Source organism: Somniosus microcephalus, chromosome 20 (genome assembly GCF_052327205.1).
Source record: "Somniosus microcephalus isolate GS21.2 chromosome 20, FLI_Smic_1.0, whole genome shotgun sequence".
Taxonomy (NCBI): domain Eukaryota; kingdom Metazoa; phylum Chordata; class Chondrichthyes; order Squaliformes; family Somniosidae; genus Somniosus; species Somniosus microcephalus.
The window spans coordinates 44,458,226-44,477,050 of NC_141006.1; the positions used below are offsets into that span (position 1 = coordinate 44,458,226).

Consider the following 18,825-nt stretch of genomic DNA (forward strand, 5'->3'; position numbering starts at 1 on the left):
AGGCATAGAGTACAAAAGCCAGGAAGTTATGCTAAACCTATAAAAAAAACACTAGTTCAGCCCTAACTGGAGTAATATGTCCAATTCTGGGCACAACACTTTAGGAAGGACATGAAGGCTTTGGGAGGCTACAGAAGAGATTTACTAGAATGGTTCCAGGGATTGCAGTTATGTGGATAGACTGGAGAAGTTGGGGTTGTTCTCCTTAGAGCAGAGAAGGCTAAGAGGAGTTTTAATAGAGGGGTTTAGAATAATGATGGGTTTAAATAGAATAAATAAAAATAAACTGTTTCCAATGGCTGGAAGGGTCAAAAACCAGAGGGCACAGATTTAAGGTGATTGGCAAAAGAACCACAGGCGACAGGAGGGAAAACGTTTTTACACGAGTGGTTAGGATCTGGAATGCACTGCATGATAGGGTGGTGGAAAGAGATTCAATAGTAGCCTTCAAAAGGGAATTGAATAAATACTTGAAGGAGATAAAATTGCAGGGATATCGGGAAAGAACGGGGGAGTGGGAGTAACTGGATTGTTCTTCGAAAGAGCCGGCGCGGACTCGATGGGCCGAATGGCCTCCTCCTGTGCTGTACTATTCTATGATTCTATATGTTAACTTGTTTGGATGTTGAAGTTAACCATAATTCTAAATAAGGGTTTCACTTTTCTAATAAGTTACATTAGTGAGCATCTCTTTCATAAAGGATTAATACGCTCTATACAAACCACTTGTTATAGGAGTTCAATGTTCAATAAAGGAATATTTCTCCCCGACACTAGTTTTTTTATTCTCAAGCAAAATGTCAGACTCAAATCCCATCCTTACCCAGTATGCACGTTCAGCTGCCTACCAATAAATAGTCTTAGTAATTTTCAATAAATGGAAGACCGTGTAACAGCAAAGCTTGGAAATATTATTCCTGCTTACTTTCTTTCATCTCTTCCACTTCTGAAAGCATCAAATCCTTGCCAGGGGATGGCTTCACGGGCAACAGTCCTCCTGCGGTACTTTGCTCAAATGGCCCTTCTTAATGTGTAAGCCTCGACAGTGAGCATTACCAAATTATCTGACTGCGAGGGAGCATCAGAGCGGAGCCCGATCCTGTCCTCAGCCAGTGTCCACATATGCATTTCCAGCAGGCATCACTGGATGGTGATTAGGAATGGGAACCCTACCCAATGTTCCTCTCCCTAACCCACGGCTTTGTGTTCAATTGTAGTACAGGTAGACTACCTTTTATCCGAACTTCCGAAAACCGAAACCCTCTAAAGACCGAAGGTTTTTTCATTCAGCGTAAGTCGTGCGCACGACATGACCAGAGTGGCGCACGACTTACGCTGAGCAGAGGGTCAACGTAAGTCGTGCGCACGACCCCGACCCCCGCCGCCGACTCCCCCCCGCCGAACCCGCCGACCCCGACCCCCGCCGACCCACCCCCGACAAATTTCCCAGTCTTATAAAATACCTTCCGAAAACCGAAACACGGCTGGTCCCGAGGTTTTCGGATAAAGGATAGTCTACCTGTACTACTGTTGCTTCCCCTGGTGAGATCCGCTAACTCAGCAACGACCAGGGGCTGAACTTTAGACCTTCCTGGTCTGTAGGGCTTAGCTATTCATTGAGGCTGCACTACAGTGTAGAATTAACTGAACACTTTTTTAGAATCAGGCCCGTGGAACATAATTGCTGGGAACAGATATCAGTTACTGGGTGCAAATTTATTAGAGCGCGAGAGAGATAAATAAATACTTGGTGTTTGCCACCAGGTGGTGCCAGAGTGCTTCAGAGCCAAACTAATCTTCGACAAATCTTACCGTAGACAGGTGTTTTCCCGGGTAGAATGACTATGACAAGCTGGAGTCCTGAATAGGTGTTCTTCAGATGCCTGAACATCGGTTCCACACTGTCAGCTCCTTGTGCATATTTACAGAAACATGGCTGGCCCTGGATAGGCATCCCTGCGTCCTTGGATATCTTCCGCAGCTGGTCGGTGAAACTTCTGTATGATTGAAAGCCAGAATTTTCAATGCTGTTTTGAACAGTACAATTTTCAAGAAAACCTGCTATGTAAAAATAATTTGATTGCCTGGAACATTAAGCTGAAACATAGAGCTTCATGGGCAACCATATCTGTTGTGTGTTCTGAAAACAATTGAGTGCTCTTTTGGGATTTACCATGCAAGCAGGAAAGTCAGCTACACACATGGAATATGCTGCCGCCCTGCTCTTAGGAGTTATACCTTCCTCCTTACATTTATGGCTTACTGCGTGGAAACCAGAAAAAAAGTTAAATGAAGATTATCACTAGAAACAACTACTCCTAACTGTATGGCCTTGGATAGGGTGCAGAAGAGATTGACTAGAATGGTGCCAGGGATGAAGGGCTTCAGTTATATGGAGAGACTGGAGAAGCTGGGGTTGTTCTCCTTAGAGCAGAGAAGGTTAAGAGGAGATTTGATAGAGATGTCCAAAATCACGAATGGTTTTGATTGCGTAAATAAGCAGAATCCGTCTCAAGTGGCAGAAGCGTCAGTAACCAGAGGACACAGATTCATGGTGATTGACAAAAGAACCAGAGGCGACATGAGGAAAGATTGTTTTTACACAGCGAGTTGTGATCTTGAATGCACTGTCTGAAATGGTGGTGGAAGCAGCTTCAATAGTAACTTTCAAAAGAGAATTGGATAAATAAGAACATAAGAAAGATACAGAGGATGTTTCCCCTCGTGGGGAAATCTAGAACTCGGGGGCATAGTTTCAGAATAAAGCATCGCCCTTTTAGAACCGAGATGAGGAGGAATTTCTTCTCTCAGAGGAGATCTGTGGAATTCTCTGCCCCAGAGAGCCATGGAGGCTGGGTCATTAAATACATTTAGGTGGAGATAGACAGATTTTTGCAAGATAAGGGAGTGAAGGGTTATGGGGAGCGGGCTGGGAAGTGGCTTTGAGCCCAAAATCAGCCATGATCTTATTGAATGGCGGAGCAAGCTCGAGGGGCCAAGTGGCTTATTCCTGCTTCTATTTCTTATGTAAATAGGAGCAGGAGCCGGCCATTTGGCCCCTTGAGCCTGCTCCGCCATTCAATAAGATCATGGCTGATCTTCGACCACAACTCCACTTTCCTGCACTATCCCCATATCCCTTGATCCCTTTAATATCCAAAAATCTATCGATCTGTCTTGAATATACTCAACAACTGAGCTTCCACAGCCGTCTGTGGTAGAGAATTCCAAAGATTCACCACCCTCTGAGTGAAGAAATTCCTCTTCATCTCAGTCCTAAATGGTCGACCCCTTATTCTGAGACTGTGACCCCTGGTTCTAGACCCCCCAGCCAGGGGAAACATCCTCCCGGCATCTACCCTGTCAAGCCCTGTAAGAATTGTGTATGTTTCAATGAGATCACCTCTCATTCTTCTACACTCTAGTTAGAGAATATAGGCCTAATCTACTCAATCTCTCCTCAATGGACAATTCCCCCATCCCAGGAATCAATCTAGTGAACCTTTGTTGCACTCCCTCTATGGCAAGTATATCCTTCCTTAGGTAAGGAGACCAAAGCTGTACACAATACTCCAGGTGTGGTCTCACCAGGGCCCTATATAAGTGCAGTAAGATGTCTTTACTCTTATACTCAAATCCTCTTGTAATAAAGGCCAACCTACCATTTGCTTTCCTAATTGCTTGCTGTACCTATATATAAACTTTCAGTGATTCGTGTACAAGGACACCCTGGTCCCTCTGAACACCAACATTCCCCAATCTCTCACCATTTAAAAAATACTCTGCTTTTCTATTTTTCCTGCCAAAGTGGAGAACTTCACATTTCTCCACATTATATTCCATTTACCATGTTCTTGTATATATTACATTTGGTCCCCTCATCCAAATCATTAATACTTAAAGGGTAAAAATTTACAGGGCTATGGAGAAAGAGCAGGCACAGGCACGATGGGCCAAATGGCCACCTTCTGTGCTGTATCATTCGATGATTCTACGATACTTTGGTACATTACTAATGCTGCATTGTTGGAGGTGCTGTCTTTTGGATGGGATGTTAAACCAATCTGCTTACTCAGTAAAAGATCCCATGGCACTATTCAAGAGGAGCAGGGGACGTCTCTCAGTGTCCTGGCCAACATTCATTCCTCAACCAGCATCACCAAAAACAGATTCACTGGTTACTTATCCCATTGTTATTAGTGGGACATTGCCTACATAACAAGTGACTACATTTAAAAAGTACCGTGAAGTGCTTTGAGATGTCCCTAAGATGTTAAAGGCGCTATATAAATGCAAGTTTTTTTTAAATAGATACAGGATGAAAACCACCATACTTCAGCACCTCCTCCCGGCATTGTTTCTGTGGTGCAAAGCAGGCAATGGCCCAGACTTTGATCTCAATCCCATTGTAGAATTGTTTGCCACGCATATCCCAAACTCCCTGATTTGGAGTAGCAATTGCTCGGTTCTGTAAAACACAAAGAAAAGAAACAATTTAAGAGGAACGTTTGTAGATTTGTATCTTAATTGCCAGGTCACTGCTACATTTGGATGGACAGCACCATCCTGTGAGAGGTCATTGTAATGTTTATAGGCACCTACAAAAAGTTTCAGTCTCTTTGCTCTTCCATAGTAGTCCACGGACTGGTTTAGCAGGTGTGATGCAGAGTGGAGGCAGCTAATTATTCAACAATTCACTTTGAATTGACTGCTAATCATTAGCAGCACTTCAGGTATCACTCTCTCCCACCTTCAATTTTCTCTCCTGGCTACTTGCTCGCTGGCCAAACACCACGTGCAGCCCAGTGAAGACTCCAAATCCAGTTTCCTCTGGTCGTGGCTCAGTACCTCTCCACCCCACTATTCCGTGATGCTGTGCTTGGTACTCCAACGTATTGCACTATGTTACTCCAACACATGCTATGTGCTTGTACATTTGAGTTTAATAAATACTTTAATATTTCACCATGGTGAAAGGAAATGGATGACTACCTACAGCAAAAAAGCTATTTCATATTAAACTACCAGTACATTTTTCTTCAAAAACAGCTCACCATATACTACTGTCATTAGAAATAGCATATCCTTATATTGGCCTCTTGGTAGTCAGCCAGAACTGCATTTGTGATGGCCCCTCAAAAAAGGGTGGTGTATGGCCTCAGAAATGCATCAAGTGAGGGAAAAAGAACAGCAAAAAAATAAAGGAGTTTGCCCAGGCACTGAATACACGCAATGAAATAATGCTGTGTTATGGATAGCTCTGAACCACACAGGCTACACATAAGCACTGTGAGCTCTGTGCATATTAGATTCAGTGACTCAGAGAATGACATGTCATAACAAGGTCACAACACGCTTCAATGTATTTTCGTTTAATGACAAAATCCTTTAATCAGTTTTAATCTACTTCAGTGAAAGGTGAGGGAGGAGTGATCAGCTGACATAAGGTGTGCTTATTGTGACACTTCCCCCCGCCCCCCCCCCCAACCCTTGCTATATCCAAAATGAGCCGCGACACCACAGTGAGGTCTGGACATCCATTCAGCACTGAACCAGTGAAGCCCAGCATTGGGCACCCATGGGATGCAAATGCATGGCCATCTCAGTCAGAGGCATGCACTCCACGTGCCTATATTGTCTAGCTTAGCTCTCTGATGCCCTCCCCCTCTGCAAGCCCAGCTGTTATATTTACAGGTTTTTTTCCCCCCTCTGAATTCTCCCCTACTGGGCTTTTGGCTCCATCAATTTGAGCACACCGGCCATTAACATTAACATAAGCAGGAAATGGGTTTGCTGTGAGATGAAATTGTCTGTGTACGTTTTTCTGAGATGATCCAGTCCCAATGGGGGACCCATTTAGCAACTTGTAGAGGGACTGATGCCGCAAATCACAATTTTGTCTGACATCCTAGAATGTTTGGACAGTACCAGACCCATACGCAGCCAAAGAACGCAAAACAGACTTTTGGAGGCAATTCCTACCCACAGTGCAGCAGCATCAACAATTTGCATTTATAAAACACTCTTCACACACAAAGGAAAAAGTCTTGAGTGTTTTACAATAAAGATGAAATGGATACAATGGACACCAAGCACGGAGAAAGGCGAGAAGAATAGTGAGGCTAGGATGGGGAAACCGAAAACAGGGGTGAAGAGGTTTTTCAAAGCAGGGAGGGAGGCGGCAAGGCAGAGGGATTGGATAGAGAACTGCAGAGGGCAGTGAGTGAAGGAGTGGGCTTCGTGGGGCAGAGGGAGCGACAAGTTAAGAGTAGCAAGGGTGCAGCAGGGATGTAAGGCAGGAGATCTTTTGAGTTCGTGTGGAGCAAAGGCTATGTTGAGATGCAAAAACAAGGATCAGAATTTTGAAATTCATATGCTGGGGCATGAGGAGCCAGATTAGCCCAGATTTATTTAAAAGAAAGAAAAGAGATGCATTCTCTCGGAGGCCTTTCCTAAAGCCCATTTAAAATTCAATTCTCTCATTTTGCCACATATGGATGGGATTGTCAATATAACCTTGCATCTCCCGTATAGAGAAATACTGCAAGAAGATAGATCAGGAAAATAATCAATGTTTTTCTCCCGTGAATTCCCTGACGTGGAAGTGATGATGGGAAAACCGTGAACATCACTAAACTCACAATTCTATCTTCTCCCATCCGCCCATGAGGGTAGACGTGTGCTGACTTTCTTACGCAGGTGGCTGTTTTTCATTAAAACAGAAACAAAATGCTGCAGATGATGGAAATCTGAGCCAGCCACAGAAAATGCTGTTAACACTCAGCAGGTCAAGCGGCACCTCTGGAGCGGGAAACAGCTCCAGAACCTGAGCTGTCCTGTCTGTTCTCTCTGCTGCCCGAATGTTTCCAGGATTTTTTTTTCCCCCAGTACCTGCTTGCCTTCCTGGTCTGTGTTGCTCAGTTCCACACTGGGCAGCGCATTTACAACTGAGCCGTGGGGAAAGTTAATGCACCCGCCACCAATGTTCCCTTGAAGCTGCGTGGCCGCATAGTGCTCTGGAGGTCCCACGCAGGCGGCTCACCGGCTTTTAAATGGCAAAACCGCGCATGCGCTGACATTTTTTTTTTTTTTTACAAGGAACGTTGCCTGCCACCCCATTACTAATCTCTTGCGTGAAAATCTTAAACTTTGGTGGCTGTATGTTTGGGAAAGAAGAGGCCCACCATTTATTTTGATGTCTGCCCTATGTAAGGTGAGGGCTGCACTGGGGCAGAGAATACTTACCCATAGCATTAAGCATGGGCTCTGTTCACAGATCAGAACGCTACTGAACTCCTCCGCACATTACTCTCGACAGTGCACCACAAACAACCTTTAATGAGCTGAAGCTCAATTACTGTATTTTTAATTGTGCTGCTCTCTGAGCCACGCACCTATCTCCCTTTACATGAAGAGCTGGGCACAGTTGTTACTTACCCGACCACCATATTGCAAAATTGGTGCTGGCAAAACTCGGCCTGTAACCTCAGTCATGTCGTCTTTCACCTTTATCCCAAATTCCTGAATGTAAGGATCAAGGTTGTAGCTGGCGTTCTTCATCTGCAGGTAAAAATGCCAATTAGCATAAAAGCGCATGTCTGCAAAAAATGAGATTTTTAAGCTCTACTTTCAATTTGTTTTCTTATTTTCTCTGCGGAAAGATGCTTTATAAGAAGAACCTGGACACTGAGCAGGAGTTTGAGGGGAGGGTTGGGAAGTTGACTGAAGCCATAGTTGGAAAGAAGTGGAAGCTTTTGAAAATGGGAAGAGTTGTGGTGAGGGAGTTTCAGAATGCTAGGTCATAATGATTAAAGGCTCCATCACCTTCTCCTCCTATTCTTAGGCAGTCCCTTGGAACCGAGGATGACTAGCTTCCACATTAAAAATGAGTTCACAGGTGACTGATGAGTCCAATGCGGGACCATACTTTTTCTCTGTCACAGGTGGGGCAGACGGTGGGTGGGGTGCTTGGGTTGACGTGCGCTCCTTGCGCTGCCTGCGCTTCGCTTCCGCTTGCTCCCAGCGAAGAGACTCGAGGTGTTCGGCGCCTTCCCGGATGCTTCTCCTCCACTTTGTGCAATCTTGGGCCAGGGTGTCGCTGGGGATGTTACACTTTTTCAAGGAGGCTTTCAGGGTGTCCTTGAAGCGTTTCCTCTGCCCACCTGGGGCTCTCTTGCCATGCCGGAGCTCAGAGTAGAGCACTTGTTTTGGGAGTCTCGTATCGGGCATGCGGACAATGTGACCCGTCCATCAGAGCCGATCGGCTGCCCTCAAAAGTTTGTCACCATCCTCCGCCTGCTTCACAACGACATGCAAGCCGTGATCCTGACCAACAGTTCCACCACAGACCCAATTCATGTACGAACTGGGGTCAAGCAAGGCTGTGTATTCGCACCAACGCTCTTCTCCATCACCAATAATGGAGTGGAAGGTCCCACAGTAAGCCAGAGTGGAGAGTGTGAGCTAGAGGCTGGAGAGGTAGGGCGGGGCAAGGTCACGGAGTGACAGACAAAAGACAGGAATTTTGAACATCAATATGCTGGGAGATGGAGACCCAGTGGAGGTTGGCGAGGGCAGGAGTAAAATGTGAGCAGAACAGGATGCAGTGTGGGGAGTTCTGGATAAATTGGAATTGGGTGATACTTTGGGAAGCCAGCAAGGAAATCAGTAAAGGTGTTGAGCCCGGAGATGACAAAGAAGTGGATGATGGTTTCCGAAGTGTTGGGGGATGAGGCAGGGGTGAAGGTGGGCAATATTGCAGAAATGAAAACAGTCTTGGCAATAGAACAGACATGAGGCTGGAAGCTCAGCACAGGGTCAAGTAGGACCACAAAGTTTTGTGCACCATTGGGTTCGGTCTGAGTAAGCAGTGGATAAGTGGGATGGAATCAGGCGTTACGTTTATGACGAGGCTGAAAAGAACAGCTTCTGTCTTGCCAGTGTTGAGCTGGACAAAGTTCCATCTCATCCACAACTCGATGTCAAGCGGGCAGTCGGATGGCATACCAGAAGTCATGTTGAGCAGAGGTTATGCTGGGTACTAAGAGGTAACGTGCATATTAGGTGTTGGAGGGCGTCAGGGGACGGAGTGGAAAGCAGTCGAAGAGGAAGATTTTTAGAAGGCTTCCGAAAACAGAGGGAAGTAACAAGACGGGGAGACTGGGGGAATGGGGCATTTCAAGAGCAGGGGTGTAATGGCTGAAAGAGCAGGTGTCAATGGTAGGGCAGAGAGAGTCAGAGAAGAGAAGTGGACTGGTGTAGGAGGAGTGAAGGGTGTATGTGAGAATGAATATGTGGAGGTTGTTGTAGGGTACAGTGAGGCCTGCAGGGATTTGAAAATGACGAGGAGGATCTTAAGATCAACTTGCTATGGTACAGAGAGCCAGCAGCACTTGGCAAGGGCAGGGTGATGGCAGTGCGGGGCTTTGTGCTGCAGCCTTTCTATGGTTGTAATATACTCATTAAATATAGTTCTTATTATATGCAATATTATAGCCATAGAAAGGGCACGGTAAAGATTCACTAGAGTTAGACCAGGAAAATTGGTGCTTTCTTCACTGGGACATAGAAAGTTAATGGGGATCAAATAGAGGTTTTAAAAATTATGAAAAGTGTTGTGAAGGTAAACAATGAAAGATTGTTTACTCTGGTGGCAAATCAGTAACAAAGGTAATAGATTCAGGATTGTTAGAAAAAGGATAGGGGAGTTAGAAGAAATATTTTCATGCAGATCATTAGTGGAACATGGAATGCGGTACCACAAGTGGCTATTGAGTTGAGACTACAAGATACTTTACATGAGAACTGGGTAAATGTTTGAAAAGGAAGAATATAAAATGATACAGGGAAATGGAGTTACAGCAGTGAGCTTCAGTTGAAGAGCAGCACTAGCTCGATGGGCTGAGTGAGAACATAATAATTAGGAGGAGTCGGCCATTTGGCCCTTCGAGCCTGCTCCGCCATTCAATAAGATCATGGCTGATCTCCTGCCTCAACTCCACCTTCCCGCACTATCCCTGTATCACTTAATTCCCTTTGTTCCCAAAAATGGCCTCCTACTGTGCCTTAAATTCTATGATTATATGAAATAAATTAACTTCTCACAATCTGGTTTTCATGAGCTAAACAGCAAAAAAAAGTGAAAGACTATTCTCCAAGTAAAACATGCAGTGGCCACCCAAGTAACACTGACATATGAATTAAACACGAGATGCAAATGAATTGCGCAACAGGAATCAACTGTACGTTATGGCTTTCCGCCACTCACCAGTCGACTGATCTCCTCCTGCCTGTCTGGCGCTGACCGTGCTGTTGCTTTAATCATCGTTGACGTCTGATTGTCCGTAAGTTTCTTGATGCACCGCTGCCCAGGTACGATGTTACACACCTACGAAAAGGGAAGACGTCATCTCAATTATGTACAAGACATTCTTGACGAGAAAGATCAGATATTTTGTGGCTTTTTAATTTTGTTTCTGATGCGCCACTGCAGTGAATCTAATGAAACAAATATTCTGACGGTTTGAGAGAGAAAAAAGGGCCTGTACACTGCAAAACATCAGGATAGAGCAAGGAATTTTGTTGCCAGGGACAAGTTATTCAGAAGCTTCTTTTATATTTTTATTCAGCTGCCACGTCCCATACGCAGTCTTGCACAGGCTGCTGCAACATGACAAATGAACTGACCGCCACGATTCCTGAGCCACCCTTTTTATAATGGGAGAGCCTATGTCAACATTTGCTCATCACACTGCAACGGCAGGCCACCTGCCACCGGGTGGCGCTACTGCACCATCCTTCTCATCGTCCTTCAGCACCTTAGCCTCTGCTGGCCACACAACTCAAGAATGCTCTGCGCTGTGCTTTGCTGCGTCAACGGTAACCACTATTTTAAGCTATTAAAATAAATGACGCCATTAATTTATTAAAAACACAACAAGAGTTTTTGCCGCCAATCCTGCTCCCGGGTCTGCATCAATTCCCACTCTTTGTCCCAGCTCATTTTGACATCACCAACATTTCCCTATGCTCTTGCTGGCCCGTTCCTGCTGCAGAGACTCTCCCTTTGACCGCACTGCAGTCACATCTCACCTCGAGTGGCAGGTAGGTGTGCTTCTGCTCCTGTCCCACCTGTAGACAGGGTAGGTGCGGGTACTTTAGCTGAAGGTTGTATTTCTGTTTGAAATATTGCGCTACTGTGCACTCCACAGTCTGTCCGCTTTCCAGCTGCAAGGGGAACCTGAGAGAAAACATAATCATGTTATGATTATCAATCACATTTCACCATCTTTCGGATGAGACATTAAACCGAGGTCCCGTCTGCTCTCTCAGGTGGACGTAAAAGATCCCATGGCACTATTTCGAAGAGGAGCAGGGGAGTTATCCCCGGTGTCCTGGCCAATATTTATCCCTCAAATCAACATAACAAAAACAGATTATCTGGTCATTATCACATTGCTCTTTGTGGGAGCTTGCTGTGCGCAAATTGGCTGCTGCGTTTCCTACATTACAACAGTGACTACACTTCAAAAAAAAAAATTACTTCATTGGCTGTAAAGCGCTTTGGAATGTCCGGTGGCCATGAAAGGCGCTATATAAATGCAAGTTCTTTCTTTATTTCTTGATGTTCACAAACACCGAAGTCCTTGCCTACGCTTCCTCTAACTTATCAATGAGGCTGATGGCCATCCTGTTTAACTCCCACCAAAAACTCTACACCTCAGCCCCCAATTTCATTCTCCCTGCTGTTTGCTCACTCAGCTGACAGCGCGCAACCTGAGTGCCCCGTTGGACGCTAAAATGAGCTTCAAATCTTGTGTCCTGTCAATCACCAAGACTACTTATTTTCACCTCTGTAACAATGCTCGTCTTTGCTCTTACCTAAACCCCACTGCACTGAAATCTCCATTCACATTATCTCCAGTGCTCGCCTTGCTGGCCTACTGTGATCCACTCTACATAGACTCCTAATTGTCTGCTGCCTCCAGTTTATCCTGCACTTAGTTGTGCTCCCCATTACTGCTGTCCTCACCAACCTCTACTGACTCTCAGTTCCCTGCTAAATCAGATCATTTATCACTAATAAATCCAATAAGGAATGCAGGAGAAATGTCTTTACTCCGAGTGGTAAGAATGTGGAACTCTCTACCACATGGAGTGGTTGAGGCGAATAGCATAGATGTATTTAAGGGAAATTAGCTAAGTAAATGAGGGAGAAAGGAATAGAAGGATGTGCTGTTAGGGTTAGACGAAGTAGAGCAGGAGGCTCGTGTGGAACATAAACACCGGCATAGACCTGTTGGGCTGAATGGCCTGTTCCTGCGCTGTAAAGTTTTATGTAATGATTCCAACATCCGAGTCCTCATTTAGAAATCCCTCAACAGCCTTGCCCCACCGTATAACCTCTGATTCCTACATGCCAGTGCGTATCACCCATTCTGACTCTGACCTTTTTGCATCCCGCTCTCCCTACACCAGAACCGTGTACTCTGGAAACTTCTCCCTAAATCTCTCCACCTTTCTCCCTCTCTCCCAAAAGTCGCCGCAAAACCTACCGCTTAGACAGGGTTTCTGACACCTCTTCTGATTATTCTAAAATTGTTCAGTATCTGTCCCACCTCTGAAGTGTCTTAGGATGTTCACTATGTTAAATGCGTTAAATAAATGCAAGTGGTTATTACAGTTATATTTCAGGAATTTCAAAGCAGCTTTTCGAAACTTCTGTGGGCTTCGAAATGTTTAGAAAACAGAAATGGCATACAATGAGTGTAGTTATAGTCACTGGTCATATTTTATATTATTGTGCTTCAGATCTTTATAGAATTTCATTTATGCTGTATGAAAAACAGGGAAAAATCCACTTCCCAGCAATGAGTACATTATACTCCCAAACTATGTGCGCCAGTATATACTTACGGTGTATTCAGAGCTTTCACCTTCGCACAGAGATGACTGAGCTAGACAGTAAATGCAAGCCAGTAACTGTATTCTTACAGAATATGTTCACATATCTTTGTGGTTTGTGAAAGACAGAAGGCACTGTCTGCTAAAATAAAACAGAAAATGGTGGAAATACACAGCAAGTCCTTCAGCATCTGAAAAGACAAAGGACAGGTTAACGTTTGGAGTAGACACCCTTCCTCCGTGGAACAGGAACAGAGGCACAGCTACCTGCCAGTACCCAAAATGTTAGCCTACCTTTTTTCAGATGATGACCCACCTGCTGTGTATATTCTGCATTTTCTGTTTTTATTCCAGTTTTACAATATTTTCAGAGTTTTCCCTCATTATCTCAGAGACTGTCCTCTATTTGTTCTACTTTTTGAACTTAACCTTCGTTTTAGTAAGTGTGCCATTCCACTATTACTCCACACTAAGTCAGTCCAGTGTGTTGTGAACTGGTTGTGAACAGATACTCTGGAGAAAGATCTTGCACCTGGAAATCACATGACATCAAGCATCAAATTGGATCATGGGGTGATGCACACACCTCAGGTGTAGACCTGAGTGTTTTTGTTAGAATTTGCACACCTGGTTGTGAATGCACACCCTTTTTGTGTCTACCAACTGGTCGATTTAACCTTGCTCCATTACCTATGTACGTAATTACTGATATACTGGCCTCCAGCCCATTGGTGGTTTGTAACCCTGAAATACATGTGTACACTGAAGTCTGATACAAAGCTTATCTAAATCTGACTGCTTTTCACAGATGTGTACAGGAGTAAGCACAGAGCGAACCACTTTAACTTCACCATATTAGGACGAATGCGTACTTACGTCTGGTGACTGGCCGGCCGCCGGGTTACATTACACACTCGGTATTTCCTCTTCATCTGGCCGCAGTGAGTCACCTCCACTTTTAAACCTGTGGAGGCCAGAACAGAAAGATCATCAAGAACCGGAACACTAGAGGTCCCCCCGATGGCTCAGCTGGTTAAACAAGTGAGTAGATGACCATCAAGATCCACGGTTGCTTCCCTTGTTTGGGCTGAGCTAGTTGATTATAGAGTTGGGCGCGGGAGGGGGAAGAAGTCGGCCAGGGCTCCTGAACATCACTCAGTGGCTTCTACCGGAGCTGCCGGTGTGGTTGCCCGTCAAGGACAGGACCTGGCTCGCCAGTGAATCATCCGTCGGTGAAAATGCACCTGCTGATACTCACACATGAGGAAAATGGGCATTTGGACTAAGTACAGGAAACTTTCGATTTACCAGCACCTAAATAACCGGAAATCTTGGTTAACCGGCAAAATTCAGGAGTAGGTTCAGGTAACTTTTATTGCTTGCCTTCCTCCATCTGTTGCTGTGCAAGGGTGTGGCTGCAGCTGTTGCTAAGCTACAGAGACGCTTGCAACTTGTGGCCATTGTTCTGAACCTGTTGCTAAGCAACAGGGTTTGTTGCTTTATACGGAGCTCTCAGCTCCGTATCTTTTACTATAGCTTTCGGTTATCCGGAATTTTTGATGAACCGGCACCACGTCGGTCCCGTCCGTGCCGGATAAAAAAAAGTTTCCTGTATCAGAAGGCAACCCTGCAGTGTCTCTTGCCTCTGGAGACACAAAACCTCCCACTCCCCCCAGGTCGTGTCTCTGAGCAAGAGTACAGCCTGCAGCAAAGCTAAACAGGTCCCGTGAGTGACACTTAGTTCAGGTTCACAAGCTTGGGTCTGGGCAACAATACATTTCATAATTGCTGTGTTGTATACTTTCTGGCAACACCAGGGAATGTCCAGGGCAGATTGTTCAATTAGTAAACCCAATGTTAAACTAATTGCACAGTTTTTCCATTGTTGTCAAATCTGCCCACAGTATAAATGGGGCAGAAGTGGTTTTTAATAATAGCAGGGCAACAGTGAGTGTGTTTGTTTGCGGCAGGGGGTGGTGTGGGAGAATATTCCACTTACCTGGTAATAAGTCATTTAACAGCTTTTCAGACAACATGCATGGCCTTTTGTTATTCGCTAATGATATCAGGAGGCTACCTGCCAACAGGAAAGCCATTAACACAAAGAAATCTCCTCTCCAGTTTGAATATTTATGTTACAGTGTTTGTGCCTTTTTTTTTAAAAACAACTACTGGCAATTCTGTTTTTACAGCGTATGAATGGTTCTGTGGCATGGCAGGAATGTTGTTGTACAGAAGCTGCAGATCTGTTGTGCTTTGTCCACTGAATAAAGACACAGACGCTGGAAGGCAGCTTCAATCTCAGATTATTATTCTCCCATAAAAAATGCTCATTGGTAGCTTCAGGACTGATTATTTCCTCCTCCCTCCCAACTTCCCACAATACAATGAATAAAAGAATCTGGAGGCCAAGCAGAAGCAGCGCTATAGAGATGCCAAACTATGCATAAATGTGCCAAGTTTCAGGGTTTTAAAAAAAAAGGGGGGGGGGCGGAAGTTTCATGTTGTGTGCACAACCTTTGAAAATAGTCAAACTCTCCCAATCTCTAAATCCCCAATTTGTGTGTGACTGCACAGTGCTATGCTGTAACTGGAATTATAACTATTTCTTTAAATTGGTATCAACTTTTAGTGTAGATGCCACACCATAAATCAAAGCAACAACTTAACATCTTAATTTTTGAGTGGGATGATAGTAGAATTTAGTCCATTTTACCCAATAATCTCACAGAAATTTATATCTGGACTTTGGCGACTTTGTTTGGCTCAGTGATGGTGCCCGAACAGTGGAGGGGAAGGTACTGAGTTCAAGCACCCTCCAGGACATAATCTAGGTTCCGATGAAAGGTCGCTGACCTGAAACGTTAACTCGGTTTCTCTCTCCTGACCTGCTGAATATTTCCAGCATTTTCTGTTATTTCAAGATTTCCAGCATCCGCAGTATTTTGCTTTTGACATAATCTAGGCTGATACTTCGGTGGAGCGCTGCCGGTGTGCTGCGCTATCGATGGTGCGTGTCACAGATTGAGTTTGTAGGTATGTTCCTCTAGAACTGGTTGTTTCCCAAGGAGCATAAGTCAGGAAATTCGGGCCCGATAGTTTCACACGGAAAATGGTAAAAGCAGATTTTAGTAAAGACGTGTATTGATGGTCCAACTTTTCCTTCTTTTTATCCTGCTTAATTGTAAGGAAAGATTGAACAGGCTGGGGCTCTTTTCCCTAGAAGGCTGAGGGGTGACCTGATAGAGGTCTTTAAAATTACGAAGGGGTTCGATAGGGTAGACGTAGAGAACATGTTTCCACTTGTGTGGAGACCAGAACTAGGGGGCATAAATATAAGATAGTCACTATTACATGGAGCAGCTGAGGCAAATAGCATAGATGCATTTAAGGGGAAGCTAGATAAGCACATGTGGGAGAAAGGAACAGGAGTATGCTGATAGGGCGAGATGAAGAGGGGTGGGAAGGAGACTCGTGTGGAGCATCAACACCAGCATAGACCAGTTGGGCCGAATGGCCCGTTTCTGTGCTGCACATACGATGTAGAACGGCAGCAAAGTCCATTTCAGGGGTAAGCCCACGCAGAGTGACCACGATAAACTGGCCATTAAGTGTGTGCAGTGCAATTGACGTTGTAACTCCACAACAGATGATGATGTGACATCAGCAGGGCCAATCTGAAAATCCTTGAAGATTGTGCTGCAGGTACACAGGTCTTTCAGTGGCCAGAGTTAAATCATCAAATGCACCGAGTAGGGGAAAACGGGTCTTCCGGACCACTGATTTCAGCAGTCTTACCTTCATCTGTCCACCGGCTATGGGATACCGGGAGTGTGGGAAACCAATCCTGTGAGAGCTGGCAGCCAAAGTTTTAAGCTTATACTCCAGTGCAGTACTGAGGGGGGTGCTACATTGTTGGAGATGCCACCGTTCAGAGGAGACATTAATCCAAAGCCCTACCATACAAGATCCCATGATGCTATTCAAAGTAGAACAGGGAGTCCTCCCAGTGGCCTGGTCAATCTTCATCCCTCAACCAAACATCACTAACACAGATTATCTGGTCTTGCACTCATTTGCTGTCTGTAGAAATTTTCGTTGTGCACACTGGCTATCACGTTTGCCTACATTACAAGAGTGACTGCATTAAAAAAGTAATCCACTGGTTATAAAATCCTGAAGATATAAGGTGCTAAATGCTAATCAGTCACCGTAAAAGCAGCGAAAGAGCAGGGAGTTCTCCAGATCTCCTGGCCAGTATTGTCCCCCAACCAGCATCTCCAGAAATAGACTATCTGGTTATTCATTGCTGTTTGTGGGACTTGCTGCATGCAAAATAGCCGCTGCATTCACTTACACAATCGTGACTAAACTTCAAAACAACCATAACAAAACAACAACCGATGAAACCTACCTTTTATTTCTTTTGTAAAACGCACTCTTTGCGAGTCAGTAAGAGGCTTTGGCTGCTCATCAATGTTCCGTATGTCTAGGACCTCACACATAAACTCAATCACCGGCTGAGCTTTGTAGAAAGCTGTTGCTGACACTAAAATAGGAAAAAGTGTCTGTGGTCAGTGACTATTACCAGTGGCGTTATAATTGACTCAATGCAACATGTGAGATTGAAATCAGCTGTACAGGAATGACTGGTGAAAACTAATAACACAGATGCGAAAAGAAGAAACTTTGAAGAAACATTACAGCAACCTCAAGCAACTTTCACAATTTGCACTCAGACAGCACCTTTAACATAGTAAAACTTCCCAAAGCACTTCACAAAAGGCGCTAAATAAATGCAAGTTGCTGCTGTTATGCCATTAACTCCTCACGCGAAGGTCCCTGCAGTTAGGGACACTATCAAAAGCAACACAACCAGTCGCTGTCCATCTGATGACAGCAGAGACCCAGTTTTTCGTGCTCGTACTTGCAGCTTTTACGACTGACTTCCAACCATTCTGAGCTAATTCAGCACGTCAGTGTGCTTGCTTCATGACATGAAACTGCATCATGACTCAAACGCACAATGTATTAGGCCACCACTTGCATCATTATGGAGGATTTCTTTTTTTTTAAATGGGGAAGAATGGTATACTGCCATGTGTGTTCACTCTCCTGTAGGGCCATTGGAGGAGGAAAACAGCATACAAGGCTAAGACCAGATCTCCATTTTCCAAATCGGCCTCCAACAGGCCTATAGCAGAATGGAGGCACGGGACAAGAGGTAAATGTGGGACAGGGACACACAGAGGTTGGTTTGGCGTCGCCATCCCAAAATCCTGGGACAAAGTGCTGCAAAATAAAAGCACGTTCAGGTATTCTCACTTTGTCATCTACAAAACCACCTGCTTCAGCTGGAGTGACAGTAGAAAGCCCTGCTCCCATCCCTCATAATGAGCACAGGCCAAATGGCAGCAATGAATACAACAGGAGACAAATTGAAGGCAGTAACCATGTGTAGAATTACAGGTATAATCCACATCATGGACACTGGAACACACCCACCAGCACAGGCTCTGGGGTAGGGTCTCTAACTGAACATTAACCTGACCCATTTCAGGTGCTGATGGAACTGCTGTCTTTTTGCAACATTTTCTGTTTTCATACCAGTACTTCGATCCAGACAAGAAACTGGCCCATAAGGATAGGATTTTGCTCGTTTCTGATGGTTATTAATGATCTGAAGCAAAATGACTTTGGGTAGGCTATATTAAAATACCGTTTAACAACAGAAGAGCACAGGCTCCAATATGGACACTTCCAAAATTCAGCTACCAATTGCAATTCATATTTTTAACCATCACTTCATTACTCAGTAAAAGCAGAAACAGCTTAAAATGTCTATGGAGGCAGGGGGGGAGGATTTATTTACAAAGTGAGCATATCTGGAGGCTACCTGCTGCTGCCAAACAGGGAAACCAC

At 44.7% G+C, this 18,825-nt stretch overlaps 1 protein-coding gene across 1 annotated transcript in view; it reads right to left on the bottom strand.

The window, feature by feature from the left end:
• LOC147103183 (protein argonaute-1) overlaps positions 1-18,825 on the bottom strand; it is a 119,431-nt gene that overhangs the window by 35,296 nt on the left and 65,310 nt on the right. The window contains exons 6-12 of the mRNA XM_085962569.1: positions 17,318-17,452; positions 13,780-13,867; positions 11,092-11,239; positions 10,268-10,387; positions 7,438-7,560; positions 4,335-4,468; positions 1,813-1,997 (exon numbers count right to left, since the gene is read on the bottom strand). Of these exons, the coding sequence (XP_085818695.1) occupies positions 1,813-1,997; positions 4,335-4,468; positions 7,438-7,560; positions 10,268-10,387; positions 11,092-11,239; positions 13,780-13,867; positions 17,318-17,452 (933 nt within the window). The remainder of the gene's footprint in view (positions 1-1,812; positions 1,998-4,334; positions 4,469-7,437; positions 7,561-10,267; positions 10,388-11,091; positions 11,240-13,779; positions 13,868-17,317; positions 17,453-18,825) is intronic.